Below are 26,329 nucleotides of genomic sequence, written 5' to 3' on the forward strand. Positions count from 1 at the left end.
GTCCATTCTGTGAATCTTTTCTAGACCATCCTTGGGGAGACACAGGAAGAGGAGGATGAGATCCTTCCAAGGAAAGACTATGAGGTGAGGAATTCGGATGCTGTCTTTGGTAACTGAAGTAATGAGAGGCCTGGCTGATTAAGACCCTCAACCAGAGATGCTCTTTGACCTTCTGCCCCAGGGAGTGAGGGGGAAAGAGATAAATGACCCGGGAAATGCTGCCTGGCAAGTCCTTTACGCACCTTATCTCGTCACACAAGGTCTGGTGTTGACGCATTACTTTTCCACCTGGATATAGAGCGCGTTTGCCATTAAACTTTTATACCTACAGAGTCCCAGGGCGAAAGTTCTTTATTGTGTGTGCTCATAACAGAGTCATGCTCATGAGCTGCTAGGGGGCTTGCTGCTCTCTCCGCTCTGACCCAGTCTTGATTTATAGTTCCCAGTTTCAGGTATGGGGCTCTTTAAAAGTGTGGGGCCACATGTTGTGGAGCCCTGTTAGTCCAGCACTGGGCTTGGGAGGCTGAGCTGGGAAGACTCCTTCTGGGAACTAACTCCGTCAATCCCACCCAACCTTTTGAGTAACCCTGTTATTCCTTTTTGTAGCCCACTTGCCATAGGCTGGTTAGCATGTTCATGTGAACTTTAGGGGAAATGTTTTCATGTGAATCTTTAATATTTCCCACTTAACCGTCTCCACATATGAGCTTGTGGAGAGTAGTTTGTTTTATGTTCATACGAGCAAATTCATTCAGACACTTAATCAGGAAAGTCTGCTCAGCTTGTATCTAAGGAGCAACTAGGAAACTCTTCTGTTGAAATGTTGGATATGGTGGCACAGTTCTATAAACCCAGAAAAGAAAGGAAAAAGAAAAAAAAAAAACCCCGAAAACCTCTGTTGAAAAAAAAAATTTTTTTTTAAATTTGAGACAGATTTATATAGCGCAGTCTAGCCTCAGACTTTTTATTCATAACCATGAACAGCAAGACGCCTATTCAAAGCTTATTGGAAAAATTTGCCAGGGAACAAGAGAAGATAATAAGGGGTGAATATGTATATCATTAATGTACACTATATACATGAATGAAAATAATTAAAATACTAAAGATTTCAACGGTGAAGGTAGGGTTGGAGGCTCATTCATCAAACCAAAGAGTAACATACATAGCAGAAATAAAGGATCAGTCCTACTGGAAGAGAGAAAGTGTCTGGCTGGCAAGGTCGTAGATTCCCTGGCACATGTGTACCAGATGAGGGTCCCTGGTGTTGGTGTCTCTAACCTCCCTCAGCAGCCTGACTGAGGTGTTAAGACACAGGCTGTGCCGTTGATCCAGTTAAAGTAGATCATTCCACCCGGTTCTTAGTGCGGCCACAGAGTGTACCACCATCGCCAGCCAATTTTAAAACATTTCTTCATTCCAGAAAACCCATACTCAGTAATAATCACTGAGCATCATTCCTCCTGCTCCTGACTCCTATTTATTTATTTATTTATTTATTTATTTATTTATTTATTTAGTGAGGCAGGGTTTTTCTATGTAGTCCTGGCTGTCCTGGAACTCTGTAGACCAGGTTGGCCTCAGACTCAGAGATCTGCCCGCCTCTATCTCCCAAATGCTGGGATCAAGGTAGGTGCCACCACTGTCTGGCCCTCTGAGTAGGTTTTTTATTTATTTGGGGATGGGGAGGAATCACACTTTTTTTAAAAGAAAAGTTGTTAGGGGGGTGGAGAAATAGCAGTAGTTAAGAGCACTGGTTGCTTTTTTAGGGGTCCTGGGTTCAATTCCCAGCACCAACATGGTGGCTCGCAACTGTCTGTAACTCTAGTTCCAGGGTATTCAATGTCCCTCTTCTGGCTTCTGTGGGAAATAGGCATACATGTGGCACAAATACATGCATGTAGGCAAAATATTCACTACACATAAAAAATGAAATCTGTTCTTATGATTGAGAGGTCATGGTGTCGTGTTCTGAGGTCCATATATGGAGGTCAGAGTACAACTTTGTGGAGTCAGTTCTGATTCTGGGGATGGGGCTCAGGGTGTGGGCATGTGTCTTTACTGAGCCATCTAGTCAACTTTTTTTTCTTTTTTTGATTTTATTTTTTTTTTTCGGGACAGGGTTTCTCTCTGTAGCCCTGGCTGTCCTAGACTTGATTTATAGATCAGGATGGCCTCAAATTCACATCGATACACCTGCCTCTGCCTCCCTGAGCACTGGGATCAAAAGTGTGGGACACTGTGCCGGCTTTTTTTTTTAAGACAGGGTCACTATTAGTAGCCCTAGATGGCCTTCAACCCTGCATTCTCTTTGTACTGTCACCACACCCAGCTTAAGCAGCCTTTTATTTTTCTGCCAGTATAGATCAGCTTGTTTGTGGAGCTCTGGTGTGGGACAGAGACCATTGCCTTTCCTCCCTAGAATGAAATAAAGTAGTCATGGTTGGATTAAGAGAAGAAGGACAGGTACATAGTGTGAGGCAGGCACAACAGGAGAGATAGATAAGATGGTCGTCTTCTCCGGGGAGAGGGAAGGTGGGTAGAGGCAGCTTCAGAAGAGAGTACTTGGCTTTATTGTTTAAAAATTTGTCCTTTAAAATAGAGGCAGCTTGGGGCTGGAGAGATGGCTCAGAAGTTAAGAGCACTGTCTGCTCTTGCAGAGGTCCTGAGTTCAATTCCCAGCAACCACAGAGTGGCTCACAATCATCTGTAATGAGATCTGGTGCCCTCTTCTCATGTGAAGGCATACATGAAGATATTGTGTACACAATAAATAAATAAAATTTAAAAAATAGAGGCAGCTTTATTGGATTTTACATGGATTTTACTGGGGGGGGTAGACAAATGAGTTTAAAGAACAGACAGTTGCCAGAGACAGTTTGGCTGTCTTAATACAGTCTCCTCTTGTCTGCCTCTGTTGACAAGAGGTCTGGAGAGGGATTCCCAGCTTTTGTCTGTCTTGTGGGCACATCATGCCCTTAGGTTAGAAAGGGTTGACCACTTCCTGTCACATTCACCCCACCGTGTACCCCGTTTTTGACACCACATACGGGAGGCTTACTTACCTTTATACCAAGGAGTTGTCTAGCAGACACTGGCTGATTTTCTGGAGGCAGCAGCAGATCCCACAGTCAAGGGGTGCACTTGACTGTTGAAAGTGGAAGGAAGCCAGGGGTGGTGGCACAGGCCTTTAATCCCAGCGCTTGGGAGGCAGAGGCAGGCAGATCTCTGAGTTTGAGGCCAGCCTCTGGTCTATGTAGTGAGTTTTAGAACATCCAGAGCTACATAGCTGGAGAGATGGCTCAGTGGTTAACGGCACTTGTTGCTCTTGCAGAGGACAGTTCTAGTCAGCACCCTCATGATGGTTCACAACCATCTGAAACTTGAGTTGAGGGGGTTAAACAGCCTTATGACGTCCACAGACACCAGGTTCACACATGGTACACATACATTCATTCGAGCAAAACACACACACACACACACACACAAAATAAATCTAAAAACTTCTACATAAAAAGTATCTGTATGTCTGGTAAGGATGGATTTGTGTACAGTGAATTTGCTAGTGTTTGAGGCTCTTGTGAGCTACCTGATTCTGGCACTGGGAGTTGAACTCAGCTCCTCTTCAAGAGCAGCTGGAGCTCTTAACTGCTGAGCCATCTCTAGCCCCTACTACCTTTCTTGCCTTTTTAAATCACTCCTCCACTCCCGCCACTTAATGAGGCTGAACATTTTCCATATCTGGTGATAAAGACTTTGCTATAATGGTTTGATTGCTACCTAGTCTTGTGTTGAGATATATGATAATTGATTTACCAGTCACCTGTTGTTACTCTAGGACTCTTACGAAAAAGGAATTTGAACTTGCTCCCAGCAGTCATGGATGGATTAAATTGTCACACATCACACCTATATTTGGCTGACTTAAAACTCATGCCTGGGAATAAGGCCACAGGCCAATGTCCAGCTTGCTTATTAGCTGACGTGGCAGTGGAGCTGGTTATGGGGAGGGGAGAATACAGGCCGGACTTCCTCTCACAAGACCTAGAAATTCAGTGGTTTCTTTTGGCTGGTGCTGCAGCTGTCTTTGGTGTACCGGCACACAGCCTGGAGGGGTTGTGATCTCTGCAGCCTGGCTGAAAGGATGCTGCCTGAGGTGTAGAAACTGGATGAACTGGGCTCATTCTGTGCTGCTTCCTACAGACATGAGAAGTTGCTTTTTAAAAAGAAGCCTGGGGTCTGTAGCTACCCTCATTTTCATAGGGGACACCTATAAAGAGAATTACAGTTAGTTGACCTGGGTTAGCTTGGTTCTGGTTAATTGAAGGTTTGTTCACATGTAAGGGAATAAGTTGGGCAAGACTGGTGACACAGGGCCTCAGGTATGCTACCCTACCACTGAGCACTACTTCTCAGACCCTGAAAGTTTGCCACTAAAAGCTTTGTCCTGGGCGTGAGGCTCCTCAGAAGCAGTGCTGCTAGGTCTCACTGCGTATGTGACCCCCCCTCGGGTGAGTTTCATCCACAGGTTCAGAACCACAGCCACAGGGTTGGAGTCTGCATTTGTACTGAGCCCTCCCTGGCACTGTCAGTGCCCATCTCCTGCTGAACAGGAGGAAACGAGCTTTCCTTGGGTTAGGTTTTGACACGATTCCATGTGTGCCGTTATCACTCTTGTGTTCTTTCAGAGTCTGGACTATGACCGCTGCATCAATGACCCTTACCTGGAAGTGTTGGAGACAATGGATAATAAGGTGAGCCCACAGCTCTTGACTGAAGAAGTCTCAACAACTAATTTTCATGTGACTCAGTAAATGTCCTTTCTCTTTGTTCTATAAACACTTTTGTGAAAGAGTGACATTTAAATCCCTAGACCCTGCTAATGAGATGTCTCAGCAGGAAAAGGAGCCTGCTGCCAGGCATGGCAACCTGAATATGATCCCCAGGACCCAGATGGGGAAGGGAGAGAACTGACTTCAAAACTTATTCTCTGGTACACACACACACACACACACACACACACACACACACACACACACACACTGATAATGTTGGCATGTGCAGCTTCCACCCAAACACACAAAATTTCCCAACATCCTCCTGCCGTCCACTGTTCCCCCAGTCAGTAGACCCAGCTCAGTCCTGTAGGGCTCGGCTCCAAGACTGTGCCTGCTCACCGTGCTTGCTGTCTCTGTAGACTTAGTACAGGGTCAGTTAGCCAAGATGCATCCTTTCCCTGTCACAAACGGACACGTTCTTTCCCTGCGAACAGAAAGGGCGAAGATACGAGGCGGTGAAGTGGATAGTGGTGTTTGCCATTGGCGTCTGCACTGGGCTGGTGAGTAGGAGAACCTGAGATGACAAGGTGCATGCATGGGTCGGGAGGAGGGAAAGCCTTTCTGGTGAATGACCTTTGTCATTTGTTGCTGTAACATTTGTAGCACTGGGGTAGTTGTTGCTCTGTTAAGACTGCCTTTCCTTTTTTCTTCTCTGTGGCCTGGTTTTTCACATTACTTTTGCATTTGCTTTATACTACAAAAGTGAATCATAGGCTCTGGCCTCTCCCAGCACTCAAGGCTTGCTTGGTCAGAACTTTAATACGTGAAGCAGTCCTTGTTTCTGGCGGCAGGTACCACACAGCGGTTAGAGCCCAATGGATGTTGAGGTCACACTATGCTGCTCACATTGAGTTGGCAGTGGAAGGTGAAGGGGTATGCCAGAATGAGCAGGGCTCCCGGATTCCGCAGGTTCGCAGATGGATCACAGACAAGGAAAGCTGGACACATCACCAAAGATTATGGTAGCAGTTGTGTCTGGGCCCATAACTACGGACTTAACATCACTAAACCCAAAGAAGAGAGGCTGGAAAAGTCAGCACCCAGCCAGAAGACACATGCCAAGTCTGATTTCTGTTGTCAAAAGACGAGGGGCTCAGCCTTCTTACTGCTTTCTCAGAACTTGGACACAAGTCTTAGGCTTAACTCTCCGTGGCATATCTAGAAGTGTGTATGTATGTTTCATGTCACACAGCCTCTATGACAGCCAGTTCCCATTGATGTTGTACTCAGAATATTCTTACTATTGTAAATTTACAAGGAAAATCTAGTGGCAGTAAGACAGTCAGGAGGCCTGTTTGCTAATATTTGGAGAGCGGGATGGGGATGAAATTGGGTTGGTTTAAGTGTTCTGTATAATTTTAGTGTCCATGGTGGGGCTGGGGACTAAAAAGCACCTGTCCTGTATATTTCTGGTTGTGGTCCTCCCTGTAGGAAGTGTCATTTGCATATAATTGTTAATTTTTCTTTGAGTGTTGTAGCCTTTTAACTGCCTTCCTCATCAATAGCTTCATCCCTGTCGATGCTAAGAAGACAGCCTCCTCTGTTACGTAGCTGCTGCAGCCCCAGCCCTTCTTTCACCCTTTGCTCTGTCTCTATCTTCTGCTTTAGTTAAAAGGCTTCTAGGCACTAGCTGGAGGGTGGCTAGAGTTAGAGCAAGACGCCTTTGATCCTCACTCCCCACTCTAGACTCCTGGGTCTCCCTTAAACTCTGCAGTGGAATAGTGGCCACAAGTAGCCAGCAACTCATAGAGTGGTTCTCAGTTATTAAAAAGGGCTAATACCAAACACAGAGACTGCTTATGTCCATGTAAATGTCCTTTAGAGCAGCATTCCAAGCCACGTGTTTGTCCAGCTGGGCACAACTAACAACACTATTCTCTTGAATCCTCTGGAAATTACTGAGTGACTCTCACATGACTCAGTCTTGCCCTTTCTTTTCTTCTTCTTCCTCGTCTTCTTCCTCCTCTTCCTCCTTCTCTTCTTCTTCTGTTTTTTAAGACAGGGTTTCTCTGTGTAGCCTCGGCTATCCTGGACTCGCTCTATAGACCAGGCTGGCCTTGCACTCACAGAGATGCCCCTGCCTCTGCCTCTCTGAGTGCTGGTATTACAGGTGTGGGCCACCACGCCCGGCTCAGTCTTGCCCTTTCTAACTGTAAGACTCTCCCATCTTTTCTGTGCCTTCTTCCTTTACTCTGCTGCATTTCTTTTCTTTGGAGAGGCAGTGGGATCAGTCTGGAGCAGGAGCTCTCAAAAGCTATCGTGACTAGCAGAGGTTCACTCCCTTGCTGCTGCTGGTGCCATGAGCAAGCACTGGGCGTGCAGGGAGGGAAGGTGAGGCTTTTAAGGGGATGACCTGTACCTCAGCTGGAGATGGAGATGTGTGACTGCTCTCTTACGCTTTGCAGGTGGGTCTCTTGGTGGACTTCTCTGTGCGACTCTTCACCCAACTCAAGTTTGGAGTGGTTCAATCATGTATCCTTTCTACAGCTCCATTGTCTCACGCCCTTGCTTCTTGAGGTTCTTTCTGAGAATTTTAACAGTAAATGTAGTATTTGAAAGGCTGCTTGTAAGCCATTTAGGCAAGAGGTTTAAATTTTCAGTGGACAGGAAAGCAAGACGTTTTTGTTTGTTTGTTCGTTTGGGTTTTCGAGGCAGGGTTTCTCTGTATAGCCTTGTATGTCCTAGACTTGCTCTGTAGACCAGGCTGTCCTCGAACTCACAGATCCGCCTGCCTCTGCCTCCCCAGGACTGGAATTACAGGTATGTGCCACTGCACCTGGCCTTTTTTTTTTTTTTTTTTTTTTTGATACAGGGTCTCATTAGCTATTCTTAGTTGTTCTGGAATTTGGTATGAAGATCAGGTTGGCCTCAAACTCACAGAGATCCACCTGCCTCTGCCTCTGTATCCCTGGTGCTGGAGTTGAAGGTGTGCACTACCACACCCAGCTTCAGAAAGGCAGACTTTAATTGGGATATTGATGCTAGGTGGATAAGACACAAATGCCCAGAGAAGTCTTTCCTCCAAAGGCCACATATGCATTCAGTGTTCTGATCAGAATTCCCTGGAATTCATCACAGAATTGAGCCCTGCTCTTTATACAGCAGAGTGAAAGAATAAAGGGCCATAGTCATTAAACAGGCAAAAGGGTCCTACTACTGTTAGGACAACAGAACTCAAGATGCTGCCACTTATAAATGTGTCTTGGTACAAGATTGCCAGCTAGAGAAGCAGAACCCAGCCTGCACATGTTGAAATGTGACTGACAGGGTAACAGTCAGTGAGGAAGACATGGATTGTTCAGTGAAAGATGCTGGGCACTGGCCATCCTTGTCCACATGGAAAATTGCAGATCCCTAATCATAAAGCTAAAGTCCAGATGGATGGAGAGCAGTGTTGTTTTGTATTTAGTTGTGATTTGGAAAATGTAGCTCAGGCTGGGCTTAAAACTCCTGATACACCTGCCTCAACCTCCTAAATGCTGGGATTACAGGTCTGTACCACCTTTCCTGGGTTTGGGTTGAAGATGTGAAAGAGCAAAACAAGAGACTGAATGATGGCAGGAGTACAGTATAAGTTCTTAAAATTCCAGAGGTACGGGTTGGAAGCAATGACATCCATCTTAGTCCTTGACCTTAAAGCCTGACCATATTTAAGTAAACACTCCATTTTGAAGATGAGTAGAAACTCAAACAACAAGAAAATGCTATAAATAAAGGGAAACCGGAGTTCACAGCCTGGGATAGTTTTTCCTACGTTTGAGAAACAAAAGCTAGGCCTCTTGATGCTCATTGCAATTTCAGCTACTAGGGAGGCTGAGGCAGGAGAGTGCAAGTTCAAGGACAGCCTAGGCAACAGAGAAAGTCTGAGGCCAACTTGGGCAGTGTAGACCATGTCTCAAAATGAAAAACTGAACAGGGCTGGGGATGAATGCAGTGGTTGAGCACTTGTGTAGCCTATACAAGGCCTTCTTTTCAGTCCCTAGTACCACACAAGAGAGGCGGACAGACATTTCATCTCCACACATCTAGAAAGAATGCCTACAGCTTATCAGAACAAAATCAAACCACTCAATGACTTCTCAGAGGAAGAGATTGAGAGGCTAGAAAGCGCTGGCAAGAAACAGGAATGTGGTTGTTTTTTTTTTTTTTTTTTTATGTATGTATGTATGGCTTTTACAATTCCTTCCTAGATATGGACTTTAGGCATATTAAAGGCAGCTTTCAAGACAGCTTATGACAGCAGAAGGTTGAATCACCAAGCGAGGGAATGGAGAAATTATGGTTTGTTCATATGCTATAATTGTATGCGGAAGTTTAAGTAAATAAGCCACAGCTGTGTGTATAAACATGGCTGATCCTCAGGCAGTGTGGCACCGAGAGCCATACTGTGGATGTGTGGATGGTACAGTAGAGAGCTGTGTGGATGGTACAGTAGAGAGCTGTGGGGACACGGGATGCACAGCAAACAGGGCACAGTGGTTTCCTGTTAGTGGTGTTCCCCTCCCCCGCAGTGGGAGGGAGGAAAGGGAAGACTTGAGGGGTTTATTTTTAGTGCTAACCGATGATGTCCAAAGCATGTTGTAGAAGTTTGTTCAAGCTGGGCTTCGGGAGGGTTGGTTACTTTTTGTAGTGTTTGGGGTGAGGAAGTCTGTAGTCTTAAAGTGGTTCCTTTTTATCTTATTTTGTGTGGGGGGGTTGGGGTGCAGCTGCTGCAGCCTGTGGAGGTTAGGGAACAACTTGTCATCTTCCCGCCCTGTGGGTCTCAGGGATCAGGCTGACAGGCATGGAGCTGTCTGGCCAGTCCCTAAAGTGGCTCCTTTTTGTTAGTTTGTTTTGAGATGAGGGCTCGTGTAGCCCTAACTGGCTTGGAACAAGCCTTTGTAGACCAGGCTGACCTTGGACCCTGGAGACCCAACTTGCCTTTGTCTGGGCTGAAGTTGTGCACTGCCACACCCAGCGGAAGGGATTGTTGTAGGTGCTGGAAAGATTGCTGCTCTTCCGGAGGACCAGAGCTTTGTTCCCAGCACCCACAACCTCACAATTACCTCATGAGCTCAAAACCACCTGTAACTCAGCTCTGAGGATCCCACACCTCCTGGCCCCATTGAGTACCTTGCCCACAGTGCATGTACCCCTATTCTCTCTTTCTCTCCCTCTCTCTCTTACATACACACTCTCACTCGCTCTCTTTCTTTCTCTTTCACACACAAATAAAAATAAATAAATAACAAATAAATTAAAAAAATGTTTTAAAGTTATTTGTGACCCACAGCTTTAAATTAATCCCTGCACACAAGAGGAGGAGGCAGGCGAACCTCTGAGTTTGAGGCCAGCCCTTTCTACAGTGAGTTCCAGGACAGCCAGGGCTGCACAGAGAAACCATGTCTAGAAAAAAACAAAACAGAAAAACTTAAAAATTCTAAAAAGTTGTTTGTGGCGCGCCGGAAGATGTGTGCGAGCAGCCGTGGTGGCTGTCCCATTTCAAGTGATTATGGGCACATGGCTGAGAGCCCTTTTCCTTGACTCGCTTCTGTAGCGGTGGAGGAATGTAGTCAGAAAGGCTGCCTCGCCCTGTCCCTCCTTGAACTCCTGGGTTTTAACTTGACCTTCGTCTTCCTGGCAAGCCTTCTCGTCTTGATAGAGGTAAGGAGGTTTGGAAATTGTTTATGAGAGTTTAGTTTGTTTTGTTTTTTTCTTTTGTATTGTTGTTGTTGTTTTGTTTTTTGAGACAAGGTTTCTCTGTGTAGCCCTGGCTGTCCTGGAACTCACAGAGGTCCATCTGCCTCTGCTGGGATTAAAGGCATGGGCCACCACTCCCTGGCTAGGACTGTGCACTTAATGTTCTTCAGCTCTGTGTTGGGAAGCAGGTACAGGAGGCATTCAGGTTATTGCAGACATTGTATAGTTCGCCTGGAGATCTTTCTAGAAGCGAAGCCTGTGGTGTGTGGTGAGATTAATGAGGAATGTATGGGTGGGAAAGGTGCTTTTCACCCTCTAACACCTTGGAAGTGCCTGGAGAGCAGTTTACCGTGTTACAGATCAGACTCTGGGGAAGGTAGGTCTGCAGTGGTGTTGACCACACTGCACACACAGTGAGAGGGGCTTGTTAGAGTGCTGTCAGGCTAGAGTTCTGCATCTCTGGCTGAACGAGCACCCAGGGAGGTGATGCTGGGAAGGGAGACGTGGGCATCCCTGCTTAGTTTTTTTCTGGCTCGTTGAGTGTAAGCTGCATGATGGTGGGTTCTTAATATATTTGTGTGTTTGGTTCCCCAACAGCCAGTGGCAGCAGGTTCAGGGATCCCCGAAATCAAGTGCTATCTGAATGGTGTGAAGGTGCCTGGAATTGTCCGCCTCCGGACCCTGCTCTGCAAAGTCTTTGGGGTGCTGTTCAGTGTGTCTGGAGGTGAGCAGAGGCTCTCTACTCTCCCTGTGAAGTGCTGAAGGCATCCTGTGCAGCACTGATTAGATTGGACTATGGCTGCTCCTCACTGTTAACTGTACTTCTTGTCTGTGTCAGCTCCTTGCTTCTGTGACATGGCAAAAGCAACTCAAGGTGGGAGGGGTCATTTACACTCACAATCTCAGAAGGATTTTAGTTTGTCATAGCTGGAAAGGCAAGGATACCTCAATAATGGAGGTATAATATGTTGTGAGCATCAGGAAGCAGGAACCAGGGCTGAGCTATAACCTTTGAAGGGCCACCTCGAAGTTACCTGCTTTTGGCAGCCAGGCCTCACCTCCTAAGGTTCCACAGCCTTCAAAAGAGCAGGACACACTGGAGGCTTGGGCTTTGAGTCTATTGAAGGAAACTCAGATTCAAACTACAGCACAGTTCATGTCCACACAACTTTGTTTCCTTTGGTCCTTGCCTGACCCTTTCTTTTCTCCCCTCTTCCCTCCTTCCTCTCTTCTTTCTCTCCCCTCTCTCTCTCTCTCTCTCTCCCGAGACAGTGTCTCATTCCATAGCCCAGGCTCACTTGTCTATGGGCTTTCAAATACAGACTGTTAGTACGTTGTCATTCCGTGATAGCCAGTGATGTCACCCTTCAGTTTTAAAGAATGATCATGTCTGTAGGGACGGCTCTGGCAGAGTCAGCCCACATTTTGTATAAATGGCCAGATGGCAAATGTTTCAGACTTTGTGGGTCAAGAGAGAAGCTCGAGGATATGCAGTAGGAACTTAGGGAATCATGTGCAATGTCCCTGTGTAAAAATCCCAGCTCTTGGGAGTCTGAAGTAGTCAGGCCACGGGGAGTTATAGGCAGCCTGGACAGCTTGGGCTATGTAAGTAAGAACTTGTCCCAGCAAAAGGCAAAAAGAAACAAGGGAAGGAAGGAAGAGAAGGGAAAAGGAGGAGAGGGAAGGGAATGAAAGGAAAGAAAGGTAAAATACTGGGCCTAGTGGCACAGACTCATAATCCTTACTTCTTGAGAGGTTGAGGCAGGAAGAGCGCAAGGCTTGCCCAGGGTACAGAATGAGTTCAAGGCCAGCATTGCTAACTTAGTGGCAATAAACTAAACTAAATAAATAAACTAAACCATGCCATATAGTGGCACATAACTGTAATCCCAGCCCTCGTGGGGCAAAGGCAGCAGGCTAGCTTTAAGTTTGAACCCAGCCTGGTTTTACATATCAAGTTCCGGGCCAGACATTGCTACAAAATAAAATGCTGCCTCAAAAGCCAAAAATAAACAGATAAAGGGCTGGCTGGGAGTATAGCTCAGTGGTAGAATACTTGCCCAGGATATACAAGGCTCTGGGCCTGATTCCCAGCACCATCAATAAATAAAGAAGGGAGTAAAATCTTAGTTTAGAGGCTGTACAGAAGCAAGCAGGGTGGTCCTGACCACAGGCTGTGGCTTCCTGGCATTGGAATTTAAAAATAAGAACTATTATCCCTTGTAGCAAGTGGGTCTTGTTTGAAGAGGATTTGGCCTATCCCACGTGTGGGGGGAGTAGGCAGGGCATAAAGGAACCTTAAATGTCACTCTTTTTTGTTTGCTTGTATTTTGGTTTTTTCAAGACTGGGGTGGTGGTGGGTAGTCTCTGTGTAGCTTTGGTGGTCCTGGAACTCACTTTGTAGAGCAGACTGCCCTTGAACTCAGAAATCCACCTGCCTCTGCCTCCCAAGTTCTGGGATTAAAGGGGTGCGCCAGCACTGCCTGGCAAGTGTCACTCTTTAGGAGTTACCCATCTTGGTTTTTGAGATAGGCTCTCTCACTGCCTGGAACTTACCAGTTAAGCTAGGCTGGCCACCGGGCCAGGGACTCCCAGGGACCTCTTGGTTCACCAGTGCCAGATGACTGGTGCCCGCTGTTGCTCTGGGTTTTCTATGTTGGGGCTGAAAATGGATCCTGGATCTTTACTGACTGAGCTTTTTCCCTGGCCCTGGCTCAGTTTTTGCCTTTAGAGTGTCAGTCATATGCGTGCCTGTATTGTTTAATTGCTGAAAGAAAGGTTTACCTAGTAAAGTCTAGGCCAGACGCCCTATGCTGACTGTGCCCTTTCTTGCTCCATATTTCCAGGGCTCTTTGTGGGGAAAGAAGGCCCCATGATCCACAGTGGTGCCGTGGTAGGAGCTGGCCTCCCTCAGGTAAGGGTTGCTAAGCCAGGCGATGTACCCTCAGGATTTGCCTCCTGGGTAAATTCCCAGCAGATCTGGAAAAATCCTTTGTGATGTCCTTGATGCCATTTCAGAACCTGCTGCCTTTGGGAGTTGAGGTGAAAATTGTGTGGTCTGTCCCAGCAAAGCATATAACTATTGCTCCTCAAAGTATAGCAGTGCTGCTGAGTCTTGGGAGCAGAAACAGAAAGCAGAGGAGAAGCTGACAGGCAGCATGTCTGCTGGTGATCACATGCTTCCAAGTGCCACGTGTCTGGAAGAGTTAGCCGACCGCCTCAGGCCCACCTCTGCTCATTCCACATTAGGTGATGCAGCAGTAGTCACGGGGCCAGGCGGGTGTCGCCTGCGCACACTACACAGCGTGTCCCAGTTCCTTTCTTCTCTGCAGTCCTGTGACTGCTTAGACTCCTAAGCATAGATGAGTGCCTGAAGGGCCAGCTTAGGACTTAATATCCCCTTTTGAAAATTAGGTTTCATTGATTGGTTGGGACAGAGTCTCACTAAATATTTAGACTGGCTTTGAACTCAAAATTCTGCCGCTTAGCCTCCTGCTTGTAGGTACCGTACTTGGTCAAAGCTCACATTCTAAAGGGCTTTTCTAGACACCTGGGCTTTTGTTTGAGAAGTCTCGGTCCCTTGAGAACATTCACTTGTGATCTTTTCCTCCCTGTTCTGGGAAAGGGACTTTACTGGAGTGTGAGTTGTTGGGGATGAAGGACGAAGGCTCTTTGCTCCAGGCCCATCTTGTTTGCTGTCTTGCTCAAGTACGAGGTCTCCCAGAAATGAGCCTGGGAGTGGAAGGAGGCCATCATGGCATGGGGGCCTATGTGAGACTCTAGAGTGCCAGTGACATCCCCTGAAAAAGCTAGTGCCCCTCCAGGCCTAGACCTCCTGGCTCTGCTGTCCCCTGCTCCTGACTTGTCGACACCTGTGGAACCCACCCCTAAGTCACTTCCTTGTTTTGCACCTGGCTGTACAAAATTTTTATGGTCCCGTTCTCTGCTTTCATGGCCTCTCTGACTTTGTTTCCCCCATTTCAGTTTCAGAGCATCTCCTTGCGGAAGATCCAGTTTAACTTCCCCTACTTCCGAAGTGACAGGTACGGGAGTGTTGGGAGGCATGGCACAGCCTCACTGTATGCTGGCCTGGCTTCTCGTGACCCCTAGCTGTCAGAAAAGGGAGCCTGCTTTGCTTTTCTCCTGAGAGTGAAAAGCAAAAGGACCAAGCTCTCATCCTGACGTTTGTTTCCACTTGTCTGTCGTAAGAGCCATTTCAAGCAGTGATGATGGTCCCAAACTGAAAACCCAGCTAGGGAAGGGTGCCCTGCAGGACAGACTCTGGGTTTGTGTGTTACTCTCACCCCTTTCGGCTCCTGGCTCCATACCATGTTCGTAGACTGAAGTCGTGTTAGGTCAGGGGCTCCTGGTCTCAGGTGAAGAGCTGTTGCCCTTGAGGGAATGGGATGCAGTGCATTGGCTTTTGTTATAGTAGCAAATACCTTCCATGGGCAGCTAAAAAAAGGGAAGTGTGTTCTCCCTCACAGTTTTGAAGGTTTCAGTGTCCTTCTTGTGGCTTGGGATGGGTCCCAGCACCCTCTTTATGAGTATACTCCAAATGACCTAACTTCCTCCCACTAGGCTCCTCTTGTCAGAGTCTACTGACTCCCAGTAGCCCCTCATGGTGATGGTCTTGAGCACGCCGGAGGTTATTTCACCTTCGAACTCAAGCATGTGGGGAGTAGATGTGTGGCTCAGAGGCAGCTGTGACTGACCGACCAGGACCCTGCTCTTTTGTGATCCTGACATTCTGGGCTGTGAGGGAGAAGGTTCATGGGTAAAGAAGTAAGGAGCTAGCTCTTTAGTCTGAAGGCTCGCTCTTAAACAAGCAAATGTTCTGTCTCCCTCCCCTCCTCTTCTCAGAGACAAGCGGGACTTTGTATCAGCGGGGGCAGCTGCTGGAGTTGCTGCAGCTTTTGGGGCCCCTATAGGGGGTACCCTGTTCAGCCTGGAGGAGGGCTCATCCTTCTGGAACCAGGGGCTCACGTGGAAAGTGGTAAGGAGACAAAGCCATCTCTTAAACCCAGAATGCATGCAACATTACTTGAAGCATGTAACTGTCCTTTTGTTGGAGCTGGCAGACTGACTCCACGGAGCTTTCCTGTCATAGCAGCCATAGCTTCAAACAGTGGGCTTTTGTGCTCTTTCTATGAGCCCACCCTCATGGCACCCCAGCCATACACCCATGCCAAACAGCTGCTGTTCTGTCTTTGTGAACCCTCTGCCATGAAAATGTGCAAGTCTCTGTTGGGGAGGAAGGAATGTCAGGGTTGTGACTTGAAATCATTTCCAGTTGTCCTCCTTCCTCTTGGGCATAGGGCCTGCTCCATAAGGAGCTGTCAGCATCAGGCACTCAGACTGTGGAGTGACACTGGCTCAGAGCATGCCTTCAGCTGCTTTCCCCAAGGAAGGTCCTGAACCCAGCCACTTCCGATGATCTCTTCAGAGCCATAGGTTTCTATCTCTTGTGTTTATTTTCTTGTTGTAGTGTTTGGTTTTGAGACAGGATCTCACTATGTAGACCAGGCTAGCCTCAAGCTCACAGAGGTCTACCTGCCTCTCCCTCCTGAGAGCCAGTACCACCACACCTCGTGGAGTGGTGAGCTATGAAGGTCAGGCTGTAAGGTGACTCAGTGGAGAGGGGCGCTTGATGCCACCCCAGACTCGGGGTGATCCCTAGGCACTAACGTGGTGGAAGGAGAGAACTGGCTCCTGCAAGTTCTCCTCTGACCTACACACACACAGAATAAATGCATAAGTGAATGAATAAATAATAGGAGAGAGCTGATGTCACCAGTGTTCTTGCGTTTTGTCACCTGTCTCTAGCTCTTCTGTTCCATGTCTGCCACCTTCACCCTCAACTTCTTCCGTTCTGGGATTCAGTTTGGAAGTTGGGGCTCCTTCCAGCTGCCTGGGTTGTTGAACTTCGGTGAATTTAAGGTATATCTTATCCTTCCTCTCAGGATATTTCACTTTACCCATGAAACTTCCTCGTTAAGTCAAAGTCCAGAGGGTTAGATGGCCTCTGGAATGGCCATCACTCCTGCACATTCCTGCTCCTGTCAGCAGTGTGCCTGGGCAGCCTGGACTCAGCAGGGAAGGAAGGCATGCCGCTCTTGTTCCTGTCTCTGTTTCTTTCCCTTCCTGTTCTCATGGCCACTCTGGTTTTTCTCCCTCCCTCTCTTTCCCCTTCCCTCAGTGCTCTGACTCTGATAAAAAATGTCATCTCTGGACAGCTGTGGATTTGGGTTTCTTCGTCGTGATGGGGGTCATTGGGGGTCTCCTGGGAGCCACATTCAACTGTCTGAACAAGAGGCTTGCAAAGTACCGTATGCGCAACGTGCACCCGAAACCTAAGCTCGTCAGGTATCTGCAGTGAGCCCTCATGGGCGGGCCATCTCTCCCAAGGAAGATGGTCCTGTGAACAGACCCTGCTGCCCACACCAACTGAGGTTCTTCTTTGAGACTAAGTACCTTAACAGGCTCATAATTATGCCCTAAGAAGGCCAGAGAAGCAGGGGCTGAGCTTCTCTCTGACTGGCTGGGTGACCAACCCTCTGCTGGCCTGCTGCTAACACACATGACCAAAGGTCAGGAGGGTCAGCAGGTCCTACTGAGGCACTGTCTGTCATGATTTGCCTTTGCCCTGGACTTAACAAGGAAAACCCATTTAGCTCTTTAAACAGAGGTGATGAGTGTGCCACAGCTCCCTTCATCAGCTGTCTGCTCTTTTGTACAGCCAGCTGGACGCATCAAGTCTGGAGTGAATTCTGGATGTGTGTGCTCTGACCAGGGCTGTCGGGCTTGCCCTGTGGGGGCGGGGTGTGGGACAGGTGTGGTGATTGTGTGTGCTCAAGCCTAGACATCCTTCGATTGCATTGTGACAGCTGTGCTCTGCTTTCTAGAGTCTTGGAGAGTCTCTTGGTGTCCCTGGTGACCACTGTGGTGGTGTTTGTGGCCTCCATGGTGTTAGGAGAATGCCGACAGATGTCCTCTGCGAGTCAAACCGGTAATGGCTCGTTCCAGCTCCAGGTAACCCTAGCAGACTTAGTCTTTATCCTCCACCCAGAACTGTGTCTCTTTAGAGCCCTGCTGCCCCTGTACTGTTGGCTGTGCTGAGGCCCTTTACCTGATTGCGCAGTTGCCATCCATTCTGTATGTCAAAACCTCTGACAGCTCTTCTCTAGTGAGCCACACTCATGCTCATTAGCCTACCGCTTACTTCTCTCCAGGCCCCTACACGCTGTCCCTCTTCAGGCGTGTAGGACCCCAAGACCTGCCACCTCACCTCTGTGATGTGAGAGTCACTCAGGCTGATGCTAACTCCTCCCAGCATGTGGCTGTTCTCCTTGCCACCTTCAGGGGGTCCTGGGAGTGCACTCTGCCTGCATGTTTTGGTCCTCCCTGATGGTCAGAGAGGCAACACATGGTGTGGCCTCCAAGGTGGGGGCTGCTGACTGTTCTCTGAGCTCTGTCTTCTTGTTTCTAAGTAGGAACTCAGAGCTCTTAGAGCCCTCTGGGGCTGCTGCCTCTTCCAAGTCCCCAGGAAACAGTCCGTGAATCCCTAGGGTGTTTTAGATGAGAGGTCTACAAGGCCCTTGGCAGTAGCCCCCAGGCAGAGGGGACAAAGGTACCACAGAGACTGTGTGTGACTGGCAGGTAGACATTTGCTGACACCTAGGGATTCCCGAGGCTACTCCATTTATGAGACCAAACTTCTCAAAATGTATTTTGTTATGAAACACTAATAATATGAAAAACAAAACACATTCTGTGCTGGTCGGCTAATCTAAAAAAATTAACTAAAACCACAAAAGGTAGCCGGCTGCCCTAGGAAGAAACGACTTTCTTGACTGCAGGCCTCCTGGGCAGTGATAGTCCAGCAAGCTCCAGAGAAGGCAGGTGTCACAGCTCAGACCTTCCACAAGTACTTTGCAGAGTGCTCATTTCTATTTTCTTCCACCATGCTGCCTGGAGTGAGGTGAGAAAACAGGCAAAGTGAGGGCTTGGCCAAGATCTCTCAGCTGATAACATGTGGCCTGAGGGGGAAGGTATTACTTCACTTTATAGATGGGGACAAGCCCTTCCCAGGCTCTGTAGAGAGTGCAGAGTTGATGTGGAGGGCAGCTGGATTTCACTGGCAGGGAGTTGGTTTCTCAGCTGACCTCAAGACCTTTTCCAGAGAGGCCCTAGGACTGCCATTCCTCCAGATAGGACTGGGATGTGGCAGTCAGCCACAGCCAGGTTTGGCCCCTCCACTCACTGCTCTTTGCCAGCCGGAGGCGCTGTCCTCCTTCCTAGTGCAGTCCGCATCCTGCTGGCCAGGTTCTCCTGCTGGCCAGGTTTACCTGCTGGGATTATAGACACCATCATCCAGTGCGGTTACAGTGCCACGGAGGGTATGTATCTCTGTAGCGTCATTAATGGAGTAGAGTCTGGGAGATCTCATCCTTAATGTCCGTGTTCATAGGGACAGCAGGGGGGTGAAGCTCAGCCCCTGTACTCCACCAGCCAGAAATCCAGAACCATCCTGCAGATGCCCTGCTTCTACTCCTAAGGCAGAGCTCACCCAGAGCACCCAGGGAGAATATGAAGACCACTAGAGGGTCTTTTCTCCCTCGTTTGGCTTTCGTTCTCCTAGTGGGATTGGAGGGAAGATGGCAGGAGCATGGTATTGTTGTGGGCCTCCTCATATTAAGGCTGTTTTCTTCTGCAGAAAATACAGAACAAAGGTTTTGTTTCGCTTTAATTTGGAACCAAAGTTGAGACTTGAAGTAAAGTGATGGCCTGGGCTCAGCTTCCTAGCCCCTGCAGCTTCCAGCCACTGCCACTTTTTTTGGTGTTGGAGACAGGGTGTGTTTCTCTGTTTAGCGCTGGCTGTCCTGGAACTCGCTTTGTAGGTCAAGATGGCCTCAAACTTGAAAGGGCCGCCTGTCTCCGCCTGCCTCTGCCTCCTGAGTGCTGGATTAAAGGCCTGCACCACCATGCCTGGATCACAAAGTGCTTTTTTAAACAGAAGCTTCATCCTCACCTAGATTACTTCACTTCCCATTCAAAATACAAGAACTTGGCATCACAGCCAGCTGCCACCTAGGGCCCACACACAGGTGTTCACCTACTTCCTCTAGCTGTACCCCAGCTCCTCACACAGGCGAAGCTCTCCAGCCAGGCATTTGGCATAGGAGACAGCACTGAAGACTTGTATGTCCCATTCAGATGCATCTGTATTGACTTTTTGATCCTGCCTCTTCAGGCTACATCCGAAGATGTGAATTCAACTATCAAGAATTTTTTCTGTCCCAATGACACCTACAATGACATGGCCACACTCTTCTTCAACTCCCAGGAGTCTGCCATCCTGCAGCTCTTCCATCAGGATGGTGAGTGTCAGTGCCACACACTTTGGGGGCAGGTGTCAGCACCCACTAAGGAGCTCTTCTGTGATGGCGTCCCATGCCAGAGGTTCAGGTTTCTGCCTCCAGTGTTGGATGGCGACCAGGCTGGGGTGCAGTTTTCTGAGCCTGTGTGGTCTGCCAGTGTGACTCAGGCCTGTTCTCACCCTGCAGGAACTTTCAGCCCCATCACCTTGGCCTTATTCTTCATCCTCTATTTCCTGCTCGCATGCTGGACTTTCGGCACTTCTGTCCCCAGCGGCCTTTTTGTGCCTTCCCTGTTGTGTGGAGCAGCTTTTGGACGTTTAGTTGCCAATGTCCTGAAAAGGTAATATGGATTTAATGTGTGCTCGTGTGACCCCGTGTTTACAAGTGTGGGAGCCCACACCACCAGTGTGAACCTAAGCCTGGTTCTGGCTCTCTCTTCACCAGCTACATTGGCCTGGGCCACATCTATTCTGGGACCTTCGCCTTGATTGGCGCAGCAGCTTTCCTGGGTGGCGTTGTGAGGATGACTATCAGCCTGACTGTCATCCTGATTGAGTCTACCAATGAGATCACCTACGGGCTTCCCATTATGGTCACTCTGATGGTGAGTGCTTCCCTCTGGCTGCTGGCGCACTCAGGACCAGGCTGTCTTCAAGGGCTGTCTTCAGGTCTCTGCTTTATGCTCCAGGTGGCCAAGTGGACAGGAGACTTCTTCAATAAGGGCATTTACGACATCCACATTGGCCTGCGAGGTGTGCCTCTTTTGGAGTGGGAGACGGAGGTGGAAATGGACAAGTAAGATGCTGGCCTTTTCCCACACCTTCGCAGTAGTTTCTAAGCTCTAGGGCCTACAGGGCCTGTCAGGGTAGAAAACAGTAGCTCACCTTGCTCAGATTAGAGGAAGGTACATTGGGGTCCCCTCTGGGTCCCCTGTGTGTCTGGGGATGTTGAGCAGTTTGCGTTGGCTAGGAATCTGGAGGGCAGGCCCGGGGACTGGTAACAGGAGGGACACAGGGAAGTGGGGCCACTGTGGCTATTTGACTCCTTGGCCAGATCAGCTTTCAGAACTGCGTCAAGCTTTAACATGACTAGAAGCTTTACACAGAGAGCACAAAAAGCCCTAGCAGTGACTGAGCCCACCCACACATCCAGCCACTTGTCTGGACCATTCACAGATATTCAGCTTCCGTCTGGATATCAGGCAGGCCAATGAGCTAATGCAGGGTCCGTCCCCCCACCCCCCTGCCGATTTTGTTTTGTTTTGTTTTGTTTTGCAGCCTATCAGCCCCACAGCCCTGCCACTACAGCAGGAAAATGAGTGTGCAGGGCTGGAATTGATCTGTGGGCTCTGGCCTGCCATCCTGGCCTAAATAAGGACTCCAGAATTGCCCTTTAACTTCCAAGATAACTAGCAATTAGTGGTGATTGACACTTAGCATGTGATGTGGCGTGTCAGGGAGTGGCTGGCCAGCCCTTGGGAAGCAGGTGGGGTTCATGGAGAGGTGGCAGTGGCCCCCAGCATGATGAAGGGGGAGCGGCGTGGCAGGCATGGTGGTGGAAGGCGAAGGAGCTGCTGGGGATGGTTCAGAAGAGAGGCCGTGATCCAGGTGGAGAAGGGAGGCAGCATTTCCAACCCAGCCTGTCCCTAGTGCCAGTGGTCTCTTTGAGGCTGTTACAGCTTCCCCTCTGCAGACTGAGAGCCAGTGACATCATGGAGCCCAACCTGACGTACGTCTATCCGCACACTCGCATCCAGTCTCTGGTGAGCATCCTGCGAACCACGGTCCACCATGCCTTCCCAGTGGTCACAGAGAACCGGGGCAATGAGAAGGAGTTCATGAAAGGCAACCAGCTCATCAGCAACAACATTAAGTTCAAGGTAAAGAAAATGGCCCAAAGGGAAGGCCAGTGAGGAAGGCCCATCTGGCCCAACACTCATGCTATGCAATGCTACCTCTGAAGCTGGGGTGCACTCAGACTGGGTCATTGTAGGGCAAGTCTGCAGCACCCCCACATGCACAGTGGGTCTCACAGAGGATGTATGCTTATCTAGGCAGCAAGAGGGAGGGGGAAAGTCAGCAGACTTGGTATTAATTATTTACCATATACAAGCATCAGGGAGGCTTCTAAAATTGCTGACACAATGGACTCTGGCCTACTTAGGAAAGGGGGGACCCAGGCAATAGGAACACTGTGATCACATGTGTGATCAGCCTGAGCTACATAGAAAAACTCTGTCTCAAGAAACCACAGATGAAAAGAATGAGGAAGAAACTGGCTAGGAGCCGCAGGATGTGGCTGTGAGCCGTAAGGATGCAGATACTGGCCTCATGGTGCTGTTCGGTAGACCAGGTGGGATGGGTGCCGCTGGTCTCTGTCCTTAGGTAGCTCCCAACCCACAGTCCAGGGAGGGTAGGGCCATCACCTTACTAAGGCCATGTGCCCACCTGTTGGCTTTAGGAAAAGCAGACGTACACATTGGCAGTCCTCCAAGACAGGATGTAAGAGAAAGGTGGTTTTCCCTCTGCAGCATTGAGGTGCACCTCCCCAAATGAGCGGATGTGGAGTCTCAGGCCGGCGAAACCATGAGGTGGTTGCAGTAGATAAGTTTACATCACTGTGACAAAAAGTGTGGCTTAGAAAAGCTGAGCGGTGGCAGTGCACGCCTGTAATCCTAGCCCTCGGGAGAGGCAGGTGGATCGATGTGAGTTCAAGGCCAGCCTGGTCTACAAAGCAAGTCCAAGTCAGCCAAAACTACACAGAGAAACCCTGTCTCGAAAATCCAAAAACCAAACCAAACAAAAAAGGATTTATTTTGCCCTGTGTTTGAGAGGTATCTGTCCATCAAGGCCAAGAAGCTGTCCAGAGTGGAATAGCCAGCAGCATGGTAGAGAGAAAGCAGACAGAAGAGTACAGGAAGGAGCCAGGGCAAGATAAAGCTCCCCAGGACACACATGCATGCACATAAAACTGTGACCTGAGTCCTCCAACCAGACCCCAGCTCCTTCTCCTCATTCGTCTGTGAGGTCAAAGCCCTTGGGGTCTGGTCCCATGAAAAGAGACATCCAGAGGCTGCTTCCACATCACTAAACCTCAGTCCGACTGACCGCCAAGATCAAGTGACACACGGGCTGGGCAGGGTCATGAATGTAGCACAGTGGTGGAGGCTTACTATTGTGTGAGGCCTCGGGTTCATGTGCAAGTCTCAGACTGACCTGCACTGTGCTGTTCCTGTCATCACAGCCCTAGAGATGCTCTGTGTTTGTATGCCCAGTAAATACATGTGTTTGTATGTCCTTGTCCCCACTCTCCATCCATAGAAGTCCAGTATCCTCACCCGTGCCGGTGAGCAGCGCAAGCGGGGCCAGTCCATGAAGTCTTACCCTTCCAGCGAGCTGCGCAACGTATGTGATGAGCACGTGGCTTCCGAGGAGCCAGCCGAGAAGGAGGACCTGCTACAGCAGATGCTGGAGAGGAGGTAAGGGCCTCGCCCTGGCTGCCCACGCCCTCCACACAGAGTGCTCTCCACAGAGGGTGTGAGGGAGCCCTTGAGCTTGCTGCAGGTTATGGGAAGGCACTGAGGATGTGGCAGAAGTGACCCTGCTGAGGGTATACGAGGCAGCGTCTGGTTTTTGTGTAACAGATACACTCCCTACCCCAACCTATACCCTGACCAGTCCCCGAGTGAAGACTGGACCATGGAGGAACGTTTCCGTCCGCTGACCTTCCACGGCCTCGTCCTGCGCTCTCAGCTTGTCACCTTGCTTGTCCGAGGAGTGTGCTATTCCGAAAGTCAATCCGTAAGTCTTGGGCTCTGGTGTTCTGGAAGGCAGGCAGGGGAAAGGGAGAGGCTCCGGTCACATGATGTGTGGACAGCTGCTGAGGAGGGTTTTTAGGCTCTGGTGTTTTGCCATGTTTGTGAGGCCCCCAGGTCATGAGGGAGACGTGGGCAAGCTGATGGCAGTTGTCCCTTGTTTAGCCTCTGCCACATTTTGTTCAGTGTTTCTTGCTTGCTGGCCTGTGAGCTTTTCATAGCCTGAGGGGTTTTTCCCTTTGCTTTTTTTCTTGTTGAGACAGGGTGTCATGTAGCCCAAGCTGGTCTATACCTCACACAGGATAGCTGAGGATGAATACCTGATCCTCCTGTCTGGGATCACAGGCATGAGCTGCCATGCCTGCCTTTAGGATTGCAGGATTTTAGTTCTGATTGTAAGTGGACTTTTCTCCATGTATTAGTGGAAGACATACCCCTCCTCCTGCCAGCTCCACTGTAGCCATCTTTTCTCTTTCATTTGGTTTTAGGGTGTCCCCATGGCACCCAAGATCACACCCCTCATACCTTCTTTTCAGAAGGAGCCTGAGCAAGTCCCCCAGAGCCCTGGTTTCCAGAGTGAACTCTCCTGATGTTGGGAGTTTCGGATTTCTCCCATTGTAGCTGCCTGAGCCCCTGTATGGCCTGCAGAAGAGAGCTACCCTGGCACAGGGACCAGCCTGGTTGGAGTGGGTAGAGACTGATGGGGAGTTTAGGGCCAAGGAAAGTGGAGTGGCTTTAGAGCTATAGAGCTTAGGTCCCGACGTATCTGGCCTGGCTTGCTAGAGCAGGTAGATTCTGGGGCTGCCCCACTGGGGCAGCTGTGAGCCAGGGGGAGGTCACAAAGTGGAGTTAGGGAACAGGAGCCCCCTCAGGAGAGCAGTGGCCAGCCAGCACTGTGGCCACTGTGCTGTGAGTCCTTGCACTGGCCTCCTTGACCTGTGACAGCAGCAGTGACATCCGAGGAGTGATGATAATACTGTGATAATAGTCCAGCAGCCATTGTGTCAGATTGTCATCGTCCTGGTAGCTTGAGGCGAGATCTTTCATAATTAAAGACTAAGTACAAGATCCAGAGGGAATGGGCCAGCTCTCTGAAGGAGCTAGGAAAGGGTCCTTCCTGGCCTCCTCGTAAGTCAGTTGCTTGTAGTTGCTGACAATTTCAGGCCTTGCTGGTTATAAACTCACTTCAGTTTTACTTGTGTTGACATACCCTGCTTCCTCTCTCCATTTTGTGAGGCTGTCTGACGTTGGAATTAGGCCCTCTAGTCCAGTGGTGAGTTCACTGTAAGCAAATCTGCAGAAGCCCTCTTTCCAGTAATAAAGGCACCTTATAGGTAACTAGTATTTACAAGTTGGCTGTGTCGTTTGGGAGACACAACCCCTATTAGCAGTTTCCTCATTCGTTACAACCCGGTTTGGAATCGGGCTGCGTCCCTCTCAGTGCCCACTGTGGCTCCTGTACTGTCGTTCCCCCTCGGTGGAATTGGCTAGTGTCCCTGGGGAGGGAACTGTCAGAGTGACCCTCCTAGCGGCTGCTGTTGGGTGCAAGGACATTGTCTTGGTCGGAATTTCAGAGTGCCAGCCAGCCACGCCTTTCTTACGCTGAGATGGCCGAGGACTACCCTCGGTATCCGGACATTCATGACCTGGACCTCACACTGCTGAATCCCCGGATGATTGTGGTGAGGAGAGCTGTCCCTCGGGCCCTTCCATGTGCTGTGCCATGTTAATCCCAGGCTGTGGGTGATTCTTGCTTTCTCTTCTGCAGGATGTCACCCCGTATATGAATCCTTCACCGTTCACTGTCTCCCCCAACACCCATGTTTCCCAAGTTTTTAACCTCTTCCGAACCATGGGCCTGCGCCACTTGCCTGTGGTGAACGCAGTAGGAGAGGTAAGTTATTTGGAGGGAGGGAGAGCAGTGTTCCTGGCTGCCTCTGTCCACCCACCTAGCCGCCTCCCTGTGTGCATGTGTTGCAGCTGTCCAGCAGGGGGCGCCTGTGGTCTGCCTTTCCCATTCTTACACAGCTTCATCTCATCTCCGCCCCAGGGCTCCTTGCTTTCCCTTGTCTGTGTTCCCTTGCTCCTACCATGTATGGGCCTCTGTAGCATTGACAGAATTTAAGGGGAAATGCTCAGAGGGTTTTCAAAGGTGGCACACCCAGTGATTACTTTGTAGGCTTTTTCATCATTTCGGAGTTACTCTCTTTTTTTTTTTTTTTTTTAATTGTGTGTGTGTGGTGTGAGAACACAGCTGTGTGGAGTTGGTTCTCTCCTTCCAGTTCTGTGGGTTTTGGAATTGAACTCTGATCACCAGGCTTTCATGGTGAGCATTTACACACTGAGCCTTCTTGTTAATTTTTACTATTACGTAGTTACTGCTGTACTATTGTACTATAATGTAGCAAACTAAGAAAATACAAATACAAAGAAGTCCTGATCCCTGGCCTGCTGTGCACAGTTCTGGGAGCCCAGAGGTCAGTCATAGTAGGTTCTCCTGCAGGCCCCCCCTCCGCTGGGTGTTGTTTAGTCCTAGGCGTGCTGCATGGGCACTCCACGCTGAGCCCCAGTACTCCAGCCTCCGCGCTGAGCCCCAGCACTCCAGCCTCCGCGCTGAA

The 26,329-nt window shown here is 49.2% G+C and overlaps 1 protein-coding gene across 4 annotated transcripts in view; it reads left to right on the top strand.

Annotated features, from left to right (window-relative positions):
• The window catches only part of Clcn6 (chloride voltage-gated channel 6), a 31,253-nt gene that overhangs the window by 985 nt on the left and 3,939 nt on the right, over window positions 1–26,329 (top strand). For 2 of the 4 annotated variants that reach the window (XR_008721024.1, XM_055615136.1), the window contains exons 2-22: window positions 25–84; window positions 4,689–4,754; window positions 5,273–5,338; window positions 7,244–7,310; window positions 10,375–10,481; window positions 11,115–11,241; window positions 13,364–13,431; window positions 14,502–14,560; window positions 15,381–15,513; window positions 16,344–16,457; window positions 16,717–16,883; window positions 17,423–17,549; window positions 19,771–19,897; window positions 20,084–20,237; window positions 20,342–20,501; window positions 20,586–20,692; window positions 21,590–21,776; window positions 23,218–23,375; window positions 23,541–23,697; window positions 25,286–25,393; window positions 25,480–25,605. Coding sequence is in view for 3 of the 4 variants with exons in the window: in XM_055615136.1 (XP_055471111.1) it covers window positions 25–84; window positions 4,689–4,754; window positions 5,273–5,338; window positions 7,244–7,310; window positions 10,375–10,481; window positions 11,115–11,241; window positions 13,364–13,431; window positions 14,502–14,560; window positions 15,381–15,513; window positions 16,344–16,457; window positions 16,717–16,883; window positions 17,423–17,549; window positions 19,771–19,897; window positions 20,084–20,237; window positions 20,342–20,501; window positions 20,586–20,692; window positions 21,590–21,776; window positions 23,218–23,375; window positions 23,541–23,697; window positions 25,286–25,393; window positions 25,480–25,605 (2,445 nt within the window). In the remaining variant the exon portion in view is untranslated. Of the gene's footprint in view, window positions 1–24; window positions 85–4,149; window positions 4,238–4,688; window positions 4,755–5,272; window positions 5,339–7,243; window positions 7,311–10,374; window positions 10,482–11,114; window positions 11,242–13,363; window positions 13,432–14,501; window positions 14,561–15,380; window positions 15,514–16,343; window positions 16,458–16,716; window positions 16,884–17,422; window positions 17,550–19,770; window positions 19,898–20,083; window positions 20,238–20,341; window positions 20,502–20,585; window positions 20,693–21,589; window positions 21,777–23,217; window positions 23,376–23,540; window positions 23,698–25,285; window positions 25,394–25,479; window positions 25,606–26,329 lie in introns of those variants that run through there. The other 2 variants (XM_055615137.1, XM_055615139.1) reach the window with 2 other exon arrangements.

The sequence above is a fragment of the Psammomys obesus genome, unplaced genomic scaffold (assembly GCF_907164565.1).
Source record: "Psammomys obesus unplaced genomic scaffold, mPsaObe1.curated_primary_1811, whole genome shotgun sequence".
NCBI lineage: Eukaryota > Metazoa > Chordata > Mammalia > Rodentia > Muridae > Psammomys > Psammomys obesus.